Source organism: Chaetodon auriga, chromosome 3, assembly GCF_051107435.1.
Source record: "Chaetodon auriga isolate fChaAug3 chromosome 3, fChaAug3.hap1, whole genome shotgun sequence".
Taxonomy (NCBI): Eukaryota; Metazoa; Chordata; class Actinopteri; order Chaetodontiformes; family Chaetodontidae; genus Chaetodon; species Chaetodon auriga.
In genome coordinates, this window is record NC_135076.1 from 22,104,089 (window position 1) to 22,128,442 (window position 24,354).

Sequence of the window (24,354 nt, forward strand, 5' to 3'; positions counted from 1 at the left end):
ATAAAAAAACCCAAAAATTAGAAACATCTCGTGTATAAAAAAATTCTCATGCGAGTACTTTGTACCACTACACATCAGTAATACATATTTATATATTCACAAACATTTGAAAAATAGAAAACAATAATGAAATATCAAAATAAAGGAGACGACAATTGGCATCAAACATCAAATAATTATGCGTGCTGGCACAATACGTTTTTTTTCTTTTTGTTTTATTGTTCCTATCATGCACCATTTCTGGAAGTACAGGACCGGCGCCGCTGTGCAGCTGTCTGTCTGTCTGTGTGGCCTGGTCAGCTGGACAGAGCAGATCATGCATGTCTGCCCGCTTTGTGTCTGTGTGCTTTTCGTTGTGCTTCTGACGTTCATCCTCGTCCTGAACTCCCGTGTGCGATTCTGTTCAACACGCAAACTGAGCCTCTGAGGGAGGAGAGCCCCCTCGACTGAAGTATCATTGTCAACAGCAATAAATAAAGATTTATTTCGTGGCATTTCCAGCTATGTGACAGTTGTGTACCTGTTATTTAAACATATTAAAAGACTGTGCAGATGTCCCCTTAAATGAAAGACCTTGTACACACCAGAGAGTGACACAACATGTTTTAGTGTAGGTACATAGGTAGTTCTGTATATGATAACATATGATGCCAGTGTGAAAGTCAGACGCTAGCTGTGTCTTTGTTCAGCTCTTAATCAAGCCCGTTAAATACAACGCTGATTCCAAAAACGTTAGGACGCTGTGTAAAACGCAATGTGATAATGTTTTAGCTCATCAGCGTCACTGATTTTTGTAAAAATCTGCTTATTCTGAATTTGATGCAGCAGCACGTTTCAAACATGTTGGTTCAGGAGCAACTAAAGACTGGGAAAGATGCTGAAAGCTCCAAAAACACCTGTTTGGATCATTCCACAGGTGAACAGGTTCACTGGTAACAGGTGAGAGGATCATGATTGGGTATGAAAGATGCATCCTGAAAGGCTCAGTCGTTCACAAGCGAGGATGGAGCCAGGAATTAAATAATTAGCAAACAAACTGAGTTCACCATAGACAGTGTTCCTGAGCCCATGCAGTAATCTCTTTTATCACATCATGTGTTCACCAAGCGGTGAACCTCCTCGCTCCATCCCTGTGAACGACTGAGCCTTTCCAGGATGCCCCTTTCATACCCAATCGTGATCCTCTCACCTGTTACCAAGGTGTTTTTGGAGCTTTCGGCATCTTTTCCAGTCTTTTGTTGCTCCTGTCCCAACGTGTTTGAAACGTGCTGCTGGACTCAAATCAAGAATAAGCAGATATTTACAAAAATCAGTGATAAAACATTAAATATATTGTCTTTGCACTGTTTTCAATTGAGTGTATGTCAAGAAGAATGACCAAGTTAGCTCATTCTGTTTTATTTTTTACGCTGCGTCCCAACTTTTTTGGAACCAGGGTCGAGTTGTGCAAATTGATCGTTATTCATCTCCAGTGTGTACACGGCCTTCCTCTATCTTTCAGTAAGAGCTACATATCCAGATTGGGCACCCACACTCACATAACTCCCGAATGCCCGGTCACCCAGAGCAAAATTCAAGTCTACAAAAGAGCAGCAAACTTCACTTCACATCGTCTGACATGTGTTTGTTACATCCGAGCTATTTACAGTGCCAATCAACAACAGTTGTTCCAGATTATTTTCCTCTGCGCAGAGAAGCTGTACAAACAAATTTCAGTCTCTAATCAGCTCTACTACAGCTGTGATATTTGGCCCATTACAATAAAGACAGCATGTACAACATATCAGACAAACACTTGTGCTGATATAATAAGAATAATCCACAATGTAAACATTATAAGACTGCTTCGAAAAAATGACTCGTCTACGTAGAATTTTCTAGATTAGATGCATAGAGTTCAGTTCATACACCTTGTTCAAAAGAGGGGGTCCGTTAAATTATTCATTTACGGTCAAGTGCCTGGGGGGTAGAGGCCCTCGTCAGTGGCATCTTAGAACACCCTGTCTTTACTCAGCTCGTTTATGAGTCTGAGGGCCGCATCATTTTCTCCCCTGGATGCTTTTTTTTTTGCTCACAACAAACCTCTCATAGATAAATAAACTGATCAATCTTTAAAAAAAACAAAGGGCATTCATGAAAATAGAAGTCGAATTAAGAGTCGTGCTGGAAAAGTCAATTCAATTTCACGTGAAACTGACTCTTAGAGACAAGAATCGAACTGTAGGATGAGCTGAAGCCTTGACGTGCACTTCTGTAAACAATTACTGAAAAACAAACAAATAAAAAGATTAGAAATGAGTTATTACGGGTGCATTAAAGACGCCTGTGCTTCTAAATGTTCACGTCTGCGCTAAACCGTAGGCCCTCTTTTGAATGTCAGCGCCAGACCGGGAGTGGTCTGGATCTGCAGCCCTTTAGCAGAGGTCTGACTTCTCGAGGATCAGGGATCAGGGTTACAGCTGGATCATCAGGGATCATGAGGGACTTGTGCTGTCCCTCGGGTGCAGGGTTTTTTTTTATTTTCTTTAAGAAAAGCATGTTTTTCTTCTTCTATGGTGCACCTCTCACACTCAGCACAGGGCTGTCTGGCCGTGGAATGTTTACAGTAACAATAAAATTTGGAAATAACCGTCACAGGATAATAAGACGCATCCTCCTCAAAGTAAGAGACACTTAGAAAATCTAATCTGAAGACGAACACCCCCCCTCTGTGTGACGTTCTCTGCTTGTGATGGCTTCCTGTGATTACATTAGCAGGTAACAGGCAACACGGGCGGCTACATGAGGTCAACAATTTGAACGTCTCACAAACGCACTCACGCATCACGCGCTCGGACGCCGATTATACATTCGCACGCGGACGTGATCGTCCTCACACGCATTGCTCTCTCCACGCAGTCGCTAGAGAGGACGCAGACATACCGCACGAGGGTCAACGAGACAGAAGGCATTGAGGGTGTCAGGCAGTGTGCTGTTACAGGGTAGACGGACAGAAAGACGGACAAGGACAATCTTTCAAGTACCACACGTCCATCGAGTAATCCTGTATATATCTTTACATATGTCCTTCATATATTTTATATTATGATATATATTTAAATAGAAATATAATTTGGAAGAAAGCAGTAAATAAATATTAAAAATTACCATAACTAAATAGTGCTTTTTTTTTTCCCCAGTATGTGTTCCCCACCCGATATCTGGAATGTTTGAGGCCTTGCAGCCGTTTTGTAGTTGCTAATCAGTTGGACAGTTGGTCCTGTTGTGCTTAGAGCTGGTCTTGGCATATTTCAGCGATTATCTGTTGGCACTTGCGGCCCCTTCTCTGAGCGGGTGCAGGCCAGAGAAGGGACGGGAGGAACCGGAAATAGGACGGGGAAAAGTAAAAAAAAAAAAAAAAAAAAAGGCAGAGAGCAGTGAGAAAGAAAGCCAATGTGTTGAAGGCTACGAGATATTTCTCACCCGAACCGGTCAAACCGTGTGTGTGTGTGTGTGTGTGTGTGTGTGCATGGCATGACTCACCTCGACGGACAGAGGAGAGTAGATATATGCTCTATGATTAAACTCTATGTATTGTTCATCAAAAGGATGGCTGATAACATCTGCAACAATGAAGACACCGGTGCTGTCTGAAGAAAACGAGCGATGTGTTTAGCACTGTGTCATTTCTTCTGAAATGAATGTATTTACAGCACTGGATGTGTGACTGTTGTCTTATCTGTGCTTTTACAACTCTGGATCGTCAGGGCAGTGGATAGCAGTGGCTCAGGGAGAGCTCCGGGGCAGTAGATGGCGACGTCTGATTGACGGCGTGGGTTCTAAACTGTGTCGTGTCTCTTAGCTGCGGCCCTCCTCTGCGGAGCGCTGGTCGGACTTGAGCTTGACGAACTCCTTGGCCACGTCGTCGTTGTTGCGCTGGGAGAGGATGCGCAGGACGGTGAGGCCCGTCTCGTCCATGTGGATGCGTTTGCCCAGCGGCAGCCAGCAGGCGACGCTGCCTTTGGAGGCCACGTCCTTCAGCTGCAGGACGGCCATGCCCACGGTGCGGTCCTCTCGTGCGAAGCAGTAGTCCTTCACACACACCTGCAGCTCGTAGCACTCGGGGCCCACCTCGTTACTCAGGGTGCTGCAGCGGAGAGGAGGGTTAGTTAATTTTCTGCAACCTTAGAAGAATAAAACAACCAATCAGCATCAGCATCGTCACTCACAAGGTGAAGGTTTCATTGTATTTGGGAGCCCAGCTGTTGTTCTTCGACTTGGTGGCGTACTTCCTCTTCTTGTCGCTGAGGTGAGGCCCGATGATGTAGACCTCCACAAACGGCCGGAATATTCCCTGCGTCTGCCACCTCAGGTCATTGGCAGCCACCACTGAGGCAGAGAGGGAGAGAGAGGGGAGGTGTGAGTGAGAAAAACAAGAGAGGGAGACATTCGTGTGGACAAAATGTGTGGAAAGTGAGAGGAAAGTGTGGGTGAGGAGAAAATTCAGAACAAGAGAATGCTGGCTCTCCCTCAGGTCTCGTATTCAGCTCCTTGTTCAGAAAGTGAAGGAGGAGAATTTTTATTTCATCACAGTCATATTTTTCTTTGGCAGCTGAAAAGCAGTCAGGCGCTGGCTTTTATGCTTATATGTGCATCCATATGACTTTCCACACGCCTGTCTGTACCTCTGATGTGGAAAAATGACATTTATGGCTAACTTTAAAGCTTGCATTCATTTCACTTACTAGTTTTTTTTACTGTTAGACCATCCCAGCTCTCCTTGGCAAACATTCATATCCCATATACTGCATACTACACCCAACTGAACTCTATTTTCTGTGACTTCTAAAACCAATTGGCTATTCCAGTGATGAATACTTCTGCACACATGTACAGAAAGCTGTCTTTTTCTTGATTAAATCGTCTTTAATTAAACGTTGTAAAACCTTAGATTTCTTTTAAAATCACAGGTAACAGTCACTGGATTTTTTATTTGTAGGAAAAGAATAAGTGAATGTGCCTTCATCTGCTTTCTCCAGAAAACTATTCAGAAAATGATTTAAAGCTGGTGACTTTAGCTGTTATTAAAGGCTCTTGGCTCACTGCAGCATTGTATTTGCTCTGTTAAAATTAGATTTAAACTGACTCATGCATGCTGGCTCGATGCTGGAGTACTACTGAAAAAACGTCTGGCCAATGTGACTTTGGTTGTTTATATTTTTCCACGGTGCTGAAGAGCTGTTTTGGTTTGCCTCAGTTCTACTTTTTTGGCCAATAGTACATTTAAAATAGCCTTGATAAGCCTTATTTATGCTATTCCACATATGTAAACAGCTCGTTTGTCGCATTTCAAACATACTGAAGTGGACCTTATGCCAAGAATTATCTCTCCTGCTCACTGATGGAGGGGGCAAACCTTTCCCTTTACCTTTCACTGTGACCTTGTGCTCTCCGGTGTTGGGGTGAGTGAAAATCTCCACGTGGATGGACACCTCTCCCACGGCGTCGTCCACCCCGGAGCCTGACGGGACAGACAGAGCGAGGGGCTCGTTAATGCCTTTGAATATGGAACCATGGACTCCTGTCGCAGACCAAACACTGACGCAAACCACTGTGTCGTCTATTCCAAATTCTCCCGCTCATTTTGAAAGGTTACAGACCGACTCCATCTCAATTTCAAAAAAGTGGACACGGAAATGGATTTGGCTATAACCTTCTGGACATCACATTTCTTTAAACCAAACTTATCAGTGTGTGACAGGAGGACTTGAAATAAGGCACAGTGATCTGCTTGTGCATATGTTGTGGTCTGGAAGTGGACGATCAGACAAAGCTGCTATGAGTGGGTATAAGGGCTTTAATATAGGTAGTGCTGCCATTCACTGTAATGCATTATAATACATTTACTGATGACCTGATGGAGCCTCTTGGAGCGGCGAAACATCTCTCAACAACTCTACAACTGCAGTCCAGAGGATGCTTTCGCACTGACCTGAAATAACTGTATTAATTCCTTCAGTAAGGCATTCTGCATTATAATTAGACGCTGAGTGAATAGCCTTTGTTCAGATTCAGCGAATTGAGAGGTAACAATTTGGACCCAGTGAGGACAGTAATTTGTGCCCACTCATAGACGCAAGGTGTCTGTCAGGATGCAGGGTGGTTAGTAAGAGGCAGAGAGGAAGAAGAAGAGACAGCAGAGAAGCTGGAGAAGGTCAACTGACAGTGTGGTTCCCCCGACATGGATCAGGTCAGGACATGCTCAGATGGATCGAGACAGGTGGACACACCCATTCCTTGGTAAACACTTTTACCCAAGCATGGAGGGACGAGAGAGGGAAGGAGCTTACGGAGAGAGAAGCAGTTCAGCCTCTCACAGCCGTCGGTGAAGGATGGCAAGACTGATTCGCAAACGATTCAACTTACAGATCCACATTTTTCAAACACTTTTTACTCTACTTATATCATCTTTATGTTTCTCCACAGTGTTTTATCACAGCTGTTTCTATCTACCCTTTACGTCATAGAACATTACTGCATGTCTGTGCATCCTATATCTCTCCTCTGTTGCTCTTCCTGACTTCTTTCTTCCCTGTTAAAGGGCTTTTATCTGAGGAGTGTTGTATGCTGCAGAGGTTGTAAAGGCAAAATGTTGATTTTAAATTATACTAATTAACTTACGTAGGATTGCAAACAGTTGATGTCAGAGGTTTTTTCTTTTACATTTTAACTCCAAATACCAAATAGACTTGAGTTGGTCCACCCTATCACCCACGATAACTCAACTCTGGACCTGGGCTCAAGTTCAGGTGCGGGAGGTCTTGCTCCATACTCAGTTTTTGGGTACAGGAGACAGTGATGGCCCCACTCAGGCTCCAGCTCTTTTGTCTGGGAGGGAGACGGTGGACAAATCTTTCCTCGGTGTCTGTATGTGGTTTTGTGCTGCATGTGAACAAGTGGTTGAGATCCACATACAACTCCAGCAGGATACGGTGACAGATGGACATTAATTTTCAATGTTTTAATTAGTGTCTTCACTCTGTCAACGGTATCCTTGTGGCGACGACCAGCAGCCTGTGTGTGTGTTTTCAACCAGCCGCCCACTAAACAAGGTGTCTGTGGGAGTTAGACGGCAGAGTGTTCCTGGCATGCAGCGCTCTGCATCTCTCCAGGGAGCATTATGGGATTGTTGGTCTCGCTGCCAACAGGACCAAAGAGAGCAGCAGTCATCCATCTGGCCTTGTCTACTCTGTGGAGGACGTCCATAAAAGATGAGAAAGAAACTTCGCTGGCTGGGAGGCAGGGAGGTGATGCCAAGAAAACGGAGGCTTTTCTTCCTCAATAAACAGCAATCAGAGGTGCAAATTTAGTACCATATTGCCAATCTTCACCAGAACAGACATTAAATCTCAAACTTGTACTGTGATTGTGGCAAAGCGTCACCCGAGCTCACCGCATATTGGCAAAATGATTATTTCGGTTACAAATAATGCAGCTTGTAGCCTGCGGTGAGTAAGAATGACAGTCATCACTGATCAGCAGCAGTCGAGTTCATAAGAGCGAATTCCACTGATCTTCGATCAGTCATCCTGCTGTAATCATCGACTCTAATACGGCAGGAAAAACCACCCAGTGAAATCTGCTTGGCAGGAAGTTAATTTGCATCCTTGTTACAGTGGAGGACATCCAGCAGCTGGCGGGAAGGCTAACGACACACCACTTTGTTTTCTATATATATATCTCCACTGTGGAAGCAAAGACAGACCATAATAATTTGAATTTCACAAGCGACAGAATACCTAACTTTTTTCCTAATTTAACCACGACTGAAAACTTCATGTTGGAATTTGAATGCGACTGTTTGGATAGCGATGAAATCTTTGAGTTTGAAAACCATCTGCGTTGTCTGAATTCTCCTGTTTGAAACTTCCAGATGGCAGCTTCAAGTTTTCCATTTTCAAAAAACTTGATTTCTGGTGTCATAGAGAATGAATGAAGAATGGAAAATATACATATTATAAAAGTTGATTAAATTCGTAGTTTTCTGGGCGAGCCAAAAACGAAGTAGCTTCACTGGAATTCATCATACTTCTGTCCTGTCAGGCTGAAATTACAAAACTTGAAATGAACTTCTGCAAATTTCAAAGGGCAAACAAACAGAAAAAAAAAGGTTTTCAGCAGTGGTTAAATTTCCCAAATAGACATTCGTCTGCTGCTAAAATTCAAATTATTATGGTCTTTCTTTGCTTCCATTTTTCTGTCGATAAACTTGGTACGCAGTATATTTTTAGAAGCCTCTTACTGGAGCCTTAATCATTTTACATACCACTGTTGTCCATCTGAGAGGACTGTCAGTGAGCTGCACCGTCAAATGAAGTGAGACAGTGACGCCAAGTCAACGCACAAAGACTGAATTATGTGAACGCACACAGCTCCTGCATCATCCCGCGTGAGTGTTTGTGAGCAGGAGTCAAATCCTTTGATACTAATCTAAAGTGACAGAAATCAGACCACCTGACCCGAGGGACTGTTTCTGATTGGCTCAATCTGCGGAGGGTGGAGGGGGGGTGAGCTAAGCACCCTCTCTCGTCGCTGCTGCAGGGAGGGCCGCGTTGCACGTGGGAGCGGGCCGCGTGTGTGTGTTTGTATGTGTCCATCTCTGCGTTTGTGTGTGGCGATAGAGCAGGCAAGGACAGGGAGCCCTCCCAGACAAACTAGAGCCAACAGCCATCATCATCTTCAGAAAAATCCTACTTCTCTTCATCAACGTCTTTCTGCTCAAACAGGAGTGGGAGGGGGCGGCAGCGCTGGGGAAGAGGATTTCCTCCCTGTTTTCCTGGCTGGAGACAGACAATACACTGATACGCTGCGCTTCTGCTTCAACAACCTTTAGGACAGTCTCACTCAGTCACATTAGCTCTGCTCAGCCTCTCACCCATGTGCACGAACGCACGCACACACACACACACACACACACACACACACACACACAGGCTCAGCCCTCGGGCTTCTGTCGGTGACATCATGCTGGATCAGGATTCCTCCACACTTTAATGCATTTCTATTCTTTTCGTCTGATGTCAGCACATCATGCTTTAGTGTCTGCTCATACATACAGTCCATGGCGTATGTATTCAGCGCAGTTCCGTACATACAGACATCAGTGTGTACATTACATGCATGAATGCATAAAGTCTATGTTCGTATTGTTGTGGTGGGCATGTACAGTAGAGAGGAAAAGAGAGGAAATATGTGCAGTCTGTGCATTGCATTTGTCTGTTGGGATGAGTTTGAGCAGGCAGGGGAGTTTCAGGATGCACATGGGGGGGGAGGGTGGAGGGAGCTGGGCTTTGGTCTGGAGGCTTTCTGGTAGTCCTGGATGTCTCAGGCCCTGAGCCTGAGTGCCACATACCCTTGTCTGGGTAAACATCCTCACTAGTGGTGAACCTCACCCCCTTCCCGCCGAACACTGGCCCACAGACGGGGCAGAAGGAGGGAGTAGACAGAGAAAGGAGAAACATGTAGAAATATGAGGTTTGCAGAGGTTGAATTTAAGAATTACAGAGAAGAAAAACAGGCCAACATTTATACGTCTTGTACCTAAAGATGTGAGAGATCCTGATAGATACATTTCTCTGCTGTGCAATCCTGCAACATGCACAGCCCAAAATGATCTTCTGTTGTAAAATGTACTAAAAGTATGCTCCAAAAACCGCATGGCATTTCGCTAATTAAATTTTAAACTGCCATCCACTCAAATGGCATTTCTACCAGCGGTGCTCAGGGACAGTGTGTCAGCATCAGCGCTTCCACAAAGATGATGTCTGTTATGTAGCCATCTGACGGTAGGATGGAGGCTGAGCAATAGAATCAAAGGAGCGAGAGCAAAGAGGGGGCGGGTATTTATTTTTTCATTGCAAATAGCTGTCAGATCATGTAAAGAATAGTCTCTGTGTTTCTGGAGGCAGGCTACCAGGAGACTCAGCATTTCAGAGCGGAGAGAAAATATTGTGCAGCTAACAGCTCCGACTTCATGCTCTGCAAAGCATGAGAGATATTTTCAGGATGTAGTGCTCAGCGTTTGGGAAACCCTAACATCAACAGAGGAGTGGGAGACACTGAGTAGAGAGCATAGCACAAACGGGGAGACAATGATCTCAATCAGAATTACGTAACATTAGAAGTTAAGTTCGGGCTCGGCAAATGAAGACACTGGAAATAAAGAGAATCAAATAGTCTCCCAAAGACAGAGGAAGGGAAGCGCGTCACACAGAGCAGAGACCATGAGGTTACCTTGTGCGTTCTGGGACTGGACAAAGGTCTTAATGAGTTTGTCTGTCGCCTGCGTGTAGAGGGACAGAGCGTAGTGGAGAGACTGGAGGTCAGGACTCTTCTCCAGGAAGGTCTTCTTCAGACCCACACCACCAGCATGGAAGTATTGCTAACATACACAAAGGCAGACGGACAGAGCAGAAGACAGCTGTTAGTTTACTGTTAACCTTTATTCTCATGAGAAAAAAGATCCAGACACGCAACGACTGGTCGATTAGTCGATGACTCTACTTGTCAAAAATGCTAAACGTTAATCGTTGTAGGTTGTAAAATGTAAGAATGAGCTGCTTTTCCTGGTCCTACATTATATTAAATTGAATATTTATCAGGCTTTGGACTGTTTTTAACAGACATTTCATGGGTTCTAAATTGTGACGGGCATTTGTTCCACTGTCTTGTCATGTTTTATACACAAAGTGATTATTCAATTGATCTATTTTTCTAATGGAAAATAACTGTTAGTTGCAGCCCTACATTAATCCAGCTCACAAACTGACTGTGATGATGGATTTTGTCTCTGTAGTAGGAGCTGCTGGTGATTCTGGACCCACTAAGAACAGCTCAACCACGGCATGTCCAGCTCTAAACCTCCTGAGCTAATTACTTCTGCTCTGTAGATGCTCGTGTTATCTTGAGTAAGTTCCTTTTCATATGAATGTCCATTTCAAATTTCTCTTATTTTCTCTTTTTTCACACATTTTCAAAGAGCGAGAAGCTCAAAAAACATGATTTTGTAGCTTAAAGGTGTTAATTATGTATACCGCCCTGCCATCTGCTCTTAGAAATACCATGAGTTACTGTTAATTGCTCCTATGGTCTTTCTTCTCCTACTTTCTTCCTTCTTGGTTCAATCTGTGGGTTTTAAGTCTAAACTTGGTACATTTCTTTCCTACATAGAAAAAAGGTCCAAATAGGGAACATGCCCTCACCTGGAAGTCTTCCCACCAGGTGAAAAAACATTATACTTTTGTGATATTTTTGCTGCCTTCAACTTTACTTAAGTGTACTCAAGTAGTCCTTGAATGCTGCTTGAGTAATATCTAGTGTAAATATTTGCTAAATTGGCAGAACTTTTTCCAAACTTCAACCTGTACTGAAGCACACCAGTGAAAATCCTGATTCATGAGCATTCAAAACACACTTGCAGTACAATTTTTATATCACCATTGTGTTGGAAATATACTCAAACGTACTTAAAATGAACTGAAACTAAAGCACACTTTAATTAAGCATGCTAATAGTGTATTACACAGGACATGACGTTTATAAAATTTCACTTTAAGTATTGATTTTTAGTTGAACTTAATGACATCTATTTAGAAGTACACATTTTTAAATCAAATGTCAAACATACATTAAATTACGCACAAAAAGTGAAAGTGCACATGTAAAGTGTGTACCTTGATGGTGTCCAGGGCGAGCTCGATCACAGCGCACTGCTTAGGTGTGAGCGCTTTGGCCTCCTCACGCACCATGTGCTCCTGAAGACGACAGCAATGGAGGCAAAGACCAAAATGATCCATCTGCCCGACTTATATTTTCTAAGCAATTACAGCCCTGATTTGAAGCACTGATGCCAGGTCCAGAGCATAATGGTGTGAAAAGATATTGTACCTTCAGCTTGGACAGCTGTCCCAGCTCCTTGGCAGCATTAAAGATGAGCTGAGTGCCCTGGAAGAGACAGAAAGAGAGAGGGAGAAAGAGAAAGACAGATAGAGGTGAGGTAGAGAGTAGGAGAGTATTGTTATTATCATGACAATGCAGGGCAGCAGTAAACGGCTTAGTGTCACACAGAGGACAGCGACGTTTCTGACACACACATTCATAAACAGTCACTCTAAGCCGCTTTAACAGATGTCAAGGTACTTTTTCCCTTCAAGTGCTGTTATCACACTTATCTGTGTTTTATTCATTCCAAAACATTACACTCCGCTGCACACACACACACACACACACACACACGCACAGTTAGACATTTCAGTACGAAGAGAAGGGAAAGTGGCTCAGCTCGTTTTGAGGGCAAGAAAGTACTCGTGCACTCATGAACACACACGTGCAGGCACACACACACACACACACACGTAGCAGCTATGCAGTTGCACTGTGCTGTAGGCAGGTATTTACCGGAAGTCCAGCCTAATGCAATTCTCTGGTAAGAGAATATATCGCTAAGTGCTGCCAACTGCACCTTCACATCCTATCTTTGATTACAGCCTGGCTTTAGATTAAGTCATGTGAGCGTAATCCAGCCACCCTCCACTGCTTCACTATGTGAAACTGACAGAAGATAAGGTAGACAGCTGTGGCTTTTCTTGCAGGGGCTGCTGTGATGAAAATAACTACTTCATGTCAGGTATTCTGACCCTGCCAGCAGACTTTTGCAGCGAAAATGTGCCACAAACTGCAAGTCACAGTGCCAGCCGTCACTTACTTGCAAGCTTTGCTTCGTGAAGCTCAGCCGCTTTGACTTGCATGGCTACTTGCAGCTGAACCACGCCCTATTTTTTCTTTTCCGAGTTGCACTGCAGCAACGTAAATAGCCTTTATGAAACAAAACAGTGTTGTTTTTAAAATGCAATTGAGTTTAAGTGACGATTAAACTCCTTGACTCCTTGTTTGTGGTGCATTTGAGCCGCAAATGTCTGCATGTAGATTAGAGTGTATGACCTGTGGTGAGGCTGGGAGTGTGGGCGGCTACTGCTACAGCATTTCACAGCATATAAACAGCACTACAGAGGAATGTTGTGTGAAAACAAAAGTGAAAAATCAATATTTCCACTGCTTTGTTTGACTGGCGAGCTGAGGGAGAGAGACAGAGACACGGAGAGAAGACATAGAGGAGAGAGACAAGACACATTGATCTTAAGGGGTTTAGTCCTTACATCACTGTGAGAAGCACTCTTCAGCCTCCCCTGGAAAGAGAGCATGTGGTTAATACTTCAAGCAGTGGCCAGTCCCTGCAGTCTGACTTCACTCTCACTGGCTACATGAGAATATGCAATCAAACGTGCATATGCTGCTTTGCAAAATGTAAAAAATAGAAATAAATAAGAATTTGAGGATACTTCACTGCCAGGGATGTCACCTCCTTTCATTTCGCTCAATAGCTTGCCCTCAAAAGCAACAACAACAGATTTTGTGCTTTACAGCAAAACAAATTAATATATATATGTATATACAGTTGGAAGAGCAAGAACAGCACACTAGCTGACCGGAGTAAATGGATAGCTGACAAAATGTGCTTAAAAACTGCAGTGACATTTGCTTTCACTGCATAGCTTTCAAACCCATTTTGACCATTTCACATTACTGTGCTATTTTATGGGAGGCTGCAATTAAAGGACCTTACTGTGGGGTCTGATACTGGGGCCAGGCCACTTATACTTTACAGCTAAAAAACAAAGGGAGTAAAAATCCACACATGATGACATCAAATGTCACTGTGACAAAAAAAAAAAATCGATGACATAAAATAGACTCCATAAATGTATAATAAGGAACTAGTTGCAACATTTTGAGATTTTAATGCTACTCTGATATCTGTGTGTTCAGTACAGAGCTAGAGCAGAAAGATGATTAGCTTAGCTTAGCATACAGATTGGAAACAGGGGAAACAGCTAGGCTGGCTTTATCCAAATCCATGTACGAGCACCTCTAAAGCCCACTAATTAACACATTATATTGTTTTTGTTTGAGGAAAAGAAACACAGGCTGTGATTCACAGGGAGCTACGTCATAGAACGATGTCAAAATGCTAACAAGGTGCTGCGTCTTGGCTGCTGGTCGGCAAGAAACACATCTTGTGACTCCCAGAAAATCCACAGTTTAACAATTTAACATATTTGTGTACAGATGAAATCTGACATGTTAATTACTGAGCTTTAGAGGTGCTGCTGGGTGGATTTTTGAACTTTGGAGTGAGCCAAGCTAGCTGTTCTCCCCCACTTCCAGTACTTTCAGCTAAGCTAAGCTAAGCTAAGCTAAGCTAATGAATGCCTGCCTCTTGGTCCATACTTAAGGCACAGATAAGACAGTGGTATCAATCTTCTAATCGAACTCTCAACCAGAAAGCAAATAAGTCTATTTCCTAAAATGTCAAATGATTAACTTAAAAGAAAATAAGATTAAACTCACTACATGACAGAATTCAATAAATTTAAGTTCTGTGTGATAGCTTGGTGTAACAATGGCACCATGGACAGAAGATCAGAAGGCATAACTGTTGTACTCAGTGGTGGAATGTAACTAAATACATTTACTCAATTACTGTGGTTAAGTACAATTTTAAGGTACCATAACAATCGGGTTATGAATTTTGCTGTGGTGTATAGATTTTACTGCCCAACAGTATACAAGGTAGCTAAAGTTAGCAATAAAATGCTATTGAAACAAAAATGCATCAGCAAAATAACTAAAAAATATAATATAAAACTATACTATAAACACTCACAAGCACCATTTTTCTTTTTCATACTTCCACTTTTGATACGTTAAGTACATTTTACTGATAACACTTGAGTACTTTTGCTTGATTTTCAGGACAGTAAATTTACTTGTACTGGATTATTCTAATAGTGTGGTATTGCTTCTTTTACTCAAGTAAAGGAACTGAATACTTCTGTCACCACTAGACATTAAACAATAAACATGCAGATCACAAGATACAGACATTAATTCTGTTCATTAGAAAAAAAACCCATCACTTCCTGTGCACCACTAGTTTTTTTTGCCTGTGTTACGAAGTACACTATAGATCAGAAGAGACTGTTCTAAAAGGTCTTATGTTGAGGAAGATGCTTTGTCATATCCTGTAGGAGTCAGTTACAGCATAAAGGTTCATAGTTCACAATGTAAACTTCATCAAGAGGATTTTTTTACAGAGTACACTGAATGCACCCTTTGCGACTGACATCGAACCAGTAATGTCTTGTAAGAAGAAGCCATTCTTTGCATCAGGACCAGTGACATCATACCACCATTACAATCATCATAGTAACAACAGAACATGAAATCAAACCAGGACAGACCAACATGACAGGTCTGCAGAGACATACAGTACAGTGTTGTACAGTATACTGAGAGAAGACTGCACTGTTGAAATAGATCAGATGCAAGCAACAAACCCACAGTGGGCGGTGGGAGGGAGGGGCAGGACACAGTTCAAACAGGTGGGAAAGGTGGGGACAGTGGGGGGGAGGGCAGGACACCAGATACCAAGCCACCGAGAGATCAGAGTCACCCCACCAAAGTCTCAGAAAAGGACACAATGCATGAGAAGAAACAAGGCAACACCAGGCGCAAGAGAGGAGTACCACTTCCTGTTTGAGGAGAGTGTTCAGGAAGAAGAGACAGCAGAGGAGGGGGGCATTGATTGGTGGAGACTGTTGAGGGGGAGCGGGACCTATCAGAACCAGTCAGGAATGCACCATGCGTCTGTCTTCTCTACCGAGAGACAGTGTTGGAGAGGAGAAGAGAAGAAAACAGAAGAGGAGAAGAAGAAGAGAACAGCGGTAAAGAGAAGAAGAAATGACAGAGGGATGGGACAGATCTGAGAGGTGAGGCTGTGAGACGGGAGAGGGTGTGATGTGGGGTAAAAAACAGGGGAAGATCGCAGCCACATATAGCAGAGAACCAACCACCGTGGACGGACAGACAGACACACACGCAGGAGTGCTGTACTTACAATCATCTGTGGAGGGAGAGCGGTGGGAGCGGGATGTAATAGTAATCACAACAACAACAACCAGAGAGAAGGGTCAGTCAAGCTGCAAAGAGCCCCACATCAATCAAATAACACAAGTCTGGGCCCCAGGGCTGGAGTGACGTGGACCAATTGACACCTGTCTAAAGCCTGGACTAAGTACAGGTAGAGAGGGGCCAGCAAATAAGTGACTTTACTGTAGAATATCTTACAATATAGCAAATAAATGTTTTAGCTTCTAACAGCATTTTGTTCTGGTGATGATTTTGTGGCATTTGTGCACCCTCAGAGTTCACTACGATAATCTAACTGAATGAACTCAATTGGACAGGTGCTAACTGCAGATCTATGGTGGCCACTGACGCTCACCCAGCAGTGTTGATCCTGGCTAGCACCGTACAGGGTGACCAGAGATGAATCACCACCGTCTTAACAGTGATATGAGGCTCTTTAGTTAATAATCAAACACAAATAAGAACACATATATCCAAAACAAAAGAAAACAAGAGGCTGCTTTCCAAAATGTATGATTCTGTTTGGAAGTGGGCCAGATCCTCTGGGCAACAAAACAAAAAAAAAGAAATTCTGCCACTCGGTTGTGAGTTACTCATAAATCAGGAATCTCTCCAAATAATTGTTGGCTGACATGCTGGAGAGCAGCCGTGAGCTGGTGTTAGGATGATATGGTGCACTCCTTTTTCCCCCCTATTTTTTTCCCATCTTGATTGTTCGGATGAATGAAGGCACTGGGGGCGATGTTAAATTTAAAGTGTGCGGGGGTTAAGAAGTGGATAGGGTGCCGTGTACACGTGATGCGAAAGCAGTTTGATCTTTTGTTTATAAGAGGGCCATCTTGAATCGCAACACACACACACAAAATGTCTGCCTTTGTGTTCCCTCTCCTTATTCTCCACCTCCTCCGCCTCCTTTATTTTTCTCTTTTGATGCTGCATTGGCAGTTGGAGGTGTGTGTATTTGTGCATGTGTGGGTGTTCATGTGTATACAGCATTTCTCTGCATTCTACCTTACTGCTGTGGTCAACATCAGAACATAGCAAATAGAGTATTTCTATCTCTTTGTAGCAACATTCACACTTAAAATAATCAGTGAGCCTTCTGGAAAACAGACCTTTTGTGATGTGCATGCGTCTGTGTGTGCATATCTGTTTATCCACACTACAAATAAGCATCACTCCTTGCGTGTACAGCAGGCTCAGTCAGCAGTGAGTGCCAAAGTAACGCGTGCAGCTTAGCACTATTACTGTGCGTATTTGCATGGTTGCATATGAGTTTGCAGGTCTGAGTGCTCTCACCGTTTGGTCGGTGAGCGGCGGCAGAACGATGGTCTTCTCCATGGTGTTCATCACCAGCTTCCACAGCTCCTTCAGCACACGTTTCAGCACAGTCTTCTCACAGATCTTAGCAAACAGCGTCAGGCTGGCAGGAGGAGGAGACAGAAGGAAGGACAGGGGGATGAATAATAAGCAGCAGAAGGAGGCAAAGTGGTTTCCTGAAGAAAAGAACTGATGAGACAGAGAAGAGGAAAAAAGGAGGTGGTTGCCTGAAATCCCTGGATGCCTTTCTTTGTATTAATATTAGCTCCATACAGGACTGGAATCAAGTAGAAATTCCTCTCAAATGTAGGGAAAATCCATTGAAATATGTGGATTTCTGGTCGAACTCCTCCTGCAGCTCAACCTCACAGACATGTACACATTGACTTAAACTACAACAAAAAGACCATTCAACACACCTTCACACTGCACAAACAGACATGAGTTTGTCTAATGCAGGGTAAGCAGCAAGTAAAAAGCAGGTAAAAATGGCAGACTGCCTCACTTGCTGTCCAGGAACTCCATGATGGGCTGCAGGACGTTGTCAGCATCCTGGGCCACGCTGCTGGCATTTCCCACATTTGAGGTTCCCTTCACCTGCGCCAAGATGTCTCCCATCTGCTTCACGTTCTCCTCTATGTGAGGCTGGAAGCTGCAGAGGAAAAGCAGGATTTTAATGAAGTCAGCCGTCCTGAACGTGCATTACAGGTATGTCAGAGTGTGTTTGTACCTGACAGAAAAGACCCTGCTGAGATCATCCATGACATTGTTGAGCTTAACCTGCAGGTCTTTCAGGATATCGCTGGCCTCCACACACAGCTATAAAACATACATGTAAACACACACACAGCTGGTTGGAGTGATTGGACAGAAATAATGACACCAAAGGACACATGTCCATGTTAAGCTAGTGAACAATACCGGCTGGGAGAATACAAAAAAAAGAGCGAATCACTCACATCTTTTCCACCCATGGCTTCAAACATCTTCTCCAGCTGAACTCTGAGCTGTTGGATGTTGTTGATGAGGATGCAGGGCTGAGGGCAGAGAGATGACGCACGTCTGTCAGTGCTCAGGAAAACACTTAACAACCGGATCAGCCTTCTTGTCGGTCAACAGTGTTCAGCTGAAACAAGTCATCGACCACTCACCACTTTCTCCATGGTGACATAGTTGGCAAACAACTTGGAGATGATATCAGCGTAGGACAGAAGCACATTGCTGATGGTCTGCAGAGAAACACATGAAAGGGCATTTAAAAATGTTGTTAACTGTACAAAAAAACCCTTTCACTAAATTGCAGTTTGACTGAATCTACCTTAGCGAATCGCTTCATGTAGTGTCCTACGATCTGCGGATCCGGACACTCTAGTTTCCTGATGATCTCAAAGCTCTGGTTGAGCTGGGAAAACACGTCCACCACCGAACAGGAGAACAAAGCGTGTTCTGATGTGACCTGGAACTGTAGCGCAGAAAAGATGCACGAGAAGATTAAAAACTCGGGATGGAATAATGAGGGAAAAGGCATATGTTATTCAAGGATCAGTTGACGTTGACAGGTGAGAAGCTGGGATTCAAGGGATGCTAGCAAGACGTGACCTCTGGGCACCTATGAACATATAGACGAATCAACTGAAACTATATCAAACTGGACCTTTGATATCTTTCCCCACAGCCTCAGACCCCCTAGAGCTAACCATACAGCCAGTTAGACAGCCATCTGGTGACAGGTGGGAGATCCTGTCTGTCTCCTTGTAATTGGCTGCTGGTTAGCACCGGTCCCTAATTGGCTAGAGGTGAGTGTGTAGGTGCTCCTGTGGGGAGTCTGGGTAATGAGGTGAGGACAGCTTTCCTGCAGTCGAAGCTCTGGAATAAGGCCATTAATTCACAATATCCTGCTGTCACAGAGCTATCTCCCTCCTTGAGTACATGCATGTCTCAGCCGCACGCCTTTAAACTTCCAAAGAGTCGCTTTATGCGACGAAGCACTTTGACTGAACATCCTCTTATCCCAAGCACACTTTCTGCTTTGAGTCTCCGTCTGTGCCGCTGTGTCCACGCTTCTATTGTTGGCTTTGAAGAGTGCAGGAGAGGCAGGGGGAAGTGTGGGAGGCAGAGCGGGAGGGAGGGTGAAACTTTGGCTGATAACTTTGAGTGTGACAGAGGAAGTACAAAGGATGGATTACAGTAATTCTGCCTGAACAACAACAGCGACTCAGCGTTTCCAGAGGAGTGAAAGGGAGATAAGGGGAGGAAGAGCTGGAAATTCTTACCCCATCTTTTTTGTCTCTCTCCAAAGCACCGTGCAGAAAGTCCCGAGACACTTCCTCGTTTTCATCCAGCCACTGAATGACAAATGGCTCAAACCACCTACGAAGAGCAGAAAATATGTACGGATTTATGCTTAACGAGGAGCCCAAGATCACACAAAATGTGGATTTTTATTGCTTTTTTATCTTTGTTTTCAGTATAAGTCTGTGCAGTGGGCGAGTTGCAACTCACGCAGGGTATTCAGGCACTCTGCTCTTGAAGAAGGGCAGGTCTTTGCAGTACTCGTTGTACAGCCACTTGACCTTGAAGTGCAGGTTCATGTAATCTGCACTCTTGCACAAGCGATTTTTTTCATGTTCTGAGAGAAAGAAGAATAAATGCAAATGCATGTTGGGTCAACAGCAGATTTCTCTACTTGCATTTAAGCTACTTCTACCTGCCATACCACAGATTTATTGTGCATACGGAGCGTTGACCCACAGGCAAACACACACACCCTCATGGACTCACTGAATATAATCAATGGTTTAATTACACAATCGCAAAGTCGGGCTGGGCTATGAAAGACAGCTCAAGACCATTATAAAAAGATGACCGATAACCTCAATTTTATTAAAGAAATCAAATATTAATCAAACCTGAAAATTGAGTATGACCTTTCAGGCTTTGCACAATTTGGGAAAAAGTTTTTAAATTGGATGGAAATCATTGATCGGATCTCTGCCGGCTGAGAGTTTAGCAGTACAATACTGCACTCGCTGTGCTTGTTCAATAGACGACAATGATCATCGTGTTTCATCAGCCATCGTCAGTACATGTCTTAATGGATGAGGAGCTCCTGTGTCTCTAAAATCATTTGAGCAATTGTCATGAAATTTGACATGCTTCATAATGAAACTCTTCCAATACCTTCAACTAGTGTGATTTACTTCATATTGTTATCCTTTGAAACATTCATACCAAGTTTCATGCAAACTGATGAAAGTGCAGTTGAATGGTGATCAAAGCAACCTAGTTCTCATACCGTATTTTAAACTAAACCAATGAAAACGGCAGAAAATTGACCCGACTCTCTACATATCAGATAAACTGTCATACAGGTTTGTGCGTCTGCTTGTATTTGGTCATTAGCGCTTTATCATTAATCTCACCGGTATTCTGTGCCCTGATGAGACTCAGCCAGTTCAAAGCTCAATATATCATTGACTTGCACTCACCCTCCATTGCATACTTCATATCCTGAGCGAACAGGTTCCACATCACTTCAGCACTGATTTTACCCACGTTGAGCTCCTGGGGAAATCTTGATAGAGGAGAGAAGGAGGGAAGGCTTACCGTCTATGCACTCAGAGAGAGAAAGTATATGAAACCCAGCAAGCAGATAAGAGGCTGAAAGTGTACTTTTAGAGGTACTAAGAGAGACTGCAGAGAAGAGATAGGGCAAAATTGAAATGTCATTAAACGGGAACATGAGCAAATTAACATAGGAGGGGTAGAGAGACATACTGGTTGAGGCAGGGAGTGTAGGAGTTCTTGTCCTCCTCAATAATGGAGACGATAAGCGTGATGAGCTTGGACCAAAAATCCAGATTCTTGATGCTGGGACCCTGCTCCTCCGGAGGCACGGCACCCTGTTTGGCCTGGAAAAACAGAGTCACCACAAAAAACAGACTTTTTCAGGGGAGTTTAGAGTCATGCGGATAATTGTATTCTTCTCAGTCACCAAAACATTGTCCTCTTCGACATGAATTTTAGGTCATACTACACAAACCAAATGGTTCATTATTATTATTGAATGGTGTGACCATTTAGTCATCTTAATTTAAATTTTACTACTGGTATTTTTTTTATTGTCTGAGACAGAGAGGTTTTTTTTGGAGGGAAATCTTCACTGTGTTGTTAATTCAACACCTCATACATATTCAACGTTTGCCGCGCAAACAGCTTTAAACAGGCTCAGAATGTCAACAGTCTGGATGACTTCTTTGAAATAACTGAAGATGCGCTGGAAGAAAAAAATAAACTAAGCCGAGCACCGCAGGGGTTGAAGAGTGTAGAATGATCTTGCAGAGATTTGAACAAAATATAGCAACGTCCCTCAGGATGAAATGTTTTATTCAAAGGGGGAAAAAAATGCTTATTTGAGATTCACGAGGGAGTCTGAATGGGGCTGACGCTTTAATGAGGACTCAGAGCAAGTTCTAGAAATCCCCGTTGAAATCCGATGCAGGAGTGATGGATGGCAGAGCCGAGCCGACCCAGACTGAGAGGACGACGCGCTCAGAAGTGTCACGGTGCCTTTTACTCGACGCCGAGGACGACGCAGAAATCGAGCAAAGAAGGTACGCGAATAACATTCAAAAATCATTTTGCACCAGTGGATCTGATTAGTCAAGGACACCTCTCTTTGTAATGGATGATTTATGAAGAAAACTGCTGGCCAGACTTTAAATGATTAGTGACTCAGCTCTTTCAGCGAGCCAGGCAGTGATTTATCCTGCTTGTTCCTTCTGAGAGAGTGAAGTCAAATTACAGCCAAAGAAAAGGAAAAGTACATCAATACCTGGACATCTGTGATAAAAAATTAAATGCTTTTTTGCGCTAACAGACAGTACAGAGTGGCAGATTATCAAGGCACTGTGAGCAATTTGTTTTTCTTTTACTATTGCGTACTATTTCTTTCACTGCTAGTACACTCACATGGCCTTTGGCAATACTGCATTTAATTATGGTCATGCCAATAAAGCTAAATGAATATTTGAAATTTTAAGAAAGGAGAAGAGAGAGAGAGAGAGAGAGAGAGAGAGAGAGAGAGAGAGAGAGAGAGAGAGAGAGAGAGAGACACTGACACACACCTACGCAGATATTCAATAAAAACTGCTTCTTACCGGGTCTGTCTGATACTCGCGGCTGTACAGCTCATGACAGTTATTAAAGATGTACTCGTAGGTGGAGTTGAGACAGGCTTTGACGCAGTCCTTCACTACCTGGCTGGCTCTGGGTGGAGACTGAAGCTCTTGGACCTGAACACACACAAAGAGGAGACAGTTAAACCAGGCGAGTGCACACACGGACGTTAATTCACCAAATTATGGCATTTCAGAATTGCTTAAAAAAACGTGGGTGAAGTTCATGACATCCTGTTTATACTTTGACGGACGAAGATGAAGGACGGGATGGTACCTTCATTCTGAAGAAGGTGATACTGGTGAGGAGGTCCACTGTGGACTTGAGGTCCTGCAGCCTCTCGGGACTGCTGGCAGGGAAGTTGTTCTGCAGAAAAAAAAGCAGTGAGCCACAACACATGACATCACATCCATCTTTGTCCAGTGTGTGTTTTGTGTGTTTCTGGGCTCAGTCCAGCATGGCGGCGCAATTTCCAACACTTGTTACAGTGTGGGTGTGCAGTGTTTCCTGAATGTGTCTGTGCATGTTTCAGAGGAGCTGTCACTCTAATTAACACATCGGCCTGCTTTGTTTTCCCCGTTTCTCACCAAGAGAAAAACGAGGAGAGAGAAAAGCACAGAAAGAAAGGAGAAGCAGAGGCGGGTTGACCGTCCAGCAGTTGTCATGTATGAGAAGCTTTTCAATAGACGAGTGTAAACAGTAAGAGTCTTACTCTGTACATGGACAGGTCAATCCTCAGGGAGTTGTGAAGCTGATCTAGAAGCTTGACAAATCGCTCTTTCTGTGGGCATGACAACACACACGGAAACAGATTTTAACATTAGCCAACATACGGCAGACAAACCACACTGCTTGATACATAAAGGCTCAGCCCCTCAGCACCAACATTACAAATGAGCATATTATGTCGATAGCAAAGACACACTTCAACTTTGTTCTTGATATATATAACTGTGGCGCCTGTTATTGATTCTGCTGAATGTTTCTGCAGTGACTCACCCCAAAGTTAGAGGCAGCAAAGCGGTCGGAGGCAGACACGTTGTTGGTTGCCTGGGTGGTGTGAGCATAGTAGGCATTGATGTTAGCCAGTAGGGTACTCATCACAGCAGGCACACCTGGGCACATGTACTTAGAAGACAGGCAGGCAAAGTGACTGCAAAAGAGGGACAGACATGTGAGCAGCTACAGGTTACACAGAGCTTCCACACAAACGAAATAATCATGTTCTGAAGTCAGACGGTAACATACGTCATGGCCTGGTAGATGGACTCCACTCCATAACGCATGGCAAACTCATCTACAATCTCCTGGGGAGTCTCCTCAAAGTAGACCTTCCATGCATCATCCCCTTTGGCGTCGGGGATCTTCACCACGCCGTTGTTCTGGATATCTGTCACGTAGTGGAAGAGGTTCTGCAGAAAGGAAAGTGAGGAAAGAAACAGAAATAGAAAATAGAAGCAAATAAGAGCATTGAAGGAGATGCAATAGAAGAGTGAGAGGAAATACAAAAGGGAAGGTCACGGTAAATGGCCATTAAGAGCTTCGTCATGTTTAGGGATATAGATGTGTTTACAAGAGTAGCCATGACATGTAGATAAGGTGTGTGTGAGTGTGTCTCTACTAGCCAGCATGTTCAGATGATTGTTCCTTGATTCTGTCATTGCAAAGCTGGACTGATCATTCACACGTCTCAGCTGTAATCAAAGTTTCTGTATGTTTTATTGTACAAAAACAGAGCAGATCACAACCTACGGTGTGATTAGCTTTAAATGGGTGTGCTGCATGAATAACCATTAAAGAGCATTACGAGGCCGACACAAGGTGCTGTCT

The 24,354-nt window shown here is 43.6% G+C and overlaps 1 protein-coding gene across 1 annotated transcript in view; it reads right to left on the reverse strand.

The window, feature by feature from the left end:
• Positions 1-2,527: 2,527 nt before the first annotated feature.
• The window catches only part of unc13a (unc-13 homolog A (C. elegans)), a 42,674-nt gene continuing 20,847 nt past the window's right edge, over positions 2,528-24,354 (reverse strand). The window contains exons 21-42 of the mRNA XM_076726154.1: positions 23,773-23,936; positions 23,524-23,677; positions 23,237-23,305; positions 22,801-22,890; positions 22,506-22,640; positions 21,124-21,257; positions 20,835-20,920; positions 19,849-19,975; positions 19,620-19,716; positions 18,665-18,808; positions 18,498-18,575; positions 18,306-18,383; positions 18,077-18,165; positions 17,852-17,998; positions 17,326-17,449; positions 11,926-11,982; positions 11,712-11,792; positions 10,273-10,420; positions 9,392-9,448; positions 5,408-5,500; positions 4,209-4,368; positions 2,528-4,126 (exon numbers count right to left, since the gene is read on the reverse strand). Of these exons, the coding sequence (XP_076582269.1) occupies positions 3,838-4,126; positions 4,209-4,368; positions 5,408-5,500; positions 9,392-9,448; positions 10,273-10,420; positions 11,712-11,792; positions 11,926-11,982; positions 17,326-17,449; positions 17,852-17,998; positions 18,077-18,165; positions 18,306-18,383; positions 18,498-18,575; positions 18,665-18,808; positions 19,620-19,716; positions 19,849-19,975; positions 20,835-20,920; positions 21,124-21,257; positions 22,506-22,640; positions 22,801-22,890; positions 23,237-23,305; positions 23,524-23,677; positions 23,773-23,936 (2,601 nt within the window). The 3' untranslated portion in view covers positions 2,528-3,837. The remainder of the gene's footprint in view (positions 4,127-4,208; positions 4,369-5,407; positions 5,501-9,391; positions 9,449-10,272; positions 10,421-11,711; positions 11,793-11,925; positions 11,983-17,325; positions 17,450-17,851; positions 17,999-18,076; positions 18,166-18,305; positions 18,384-18,497; positions 18,576-18,664; positions 18,809-19,619; positions 19,717-19,848; positions 19,976-20,834; positions 20,921-21,123; positions 21,258-22,505; positions 22,641-22,800; positions 22,891-23,236; positions 23,306-23,523; positions 23,678-23,772; positions 23,937-24,354) is intronic.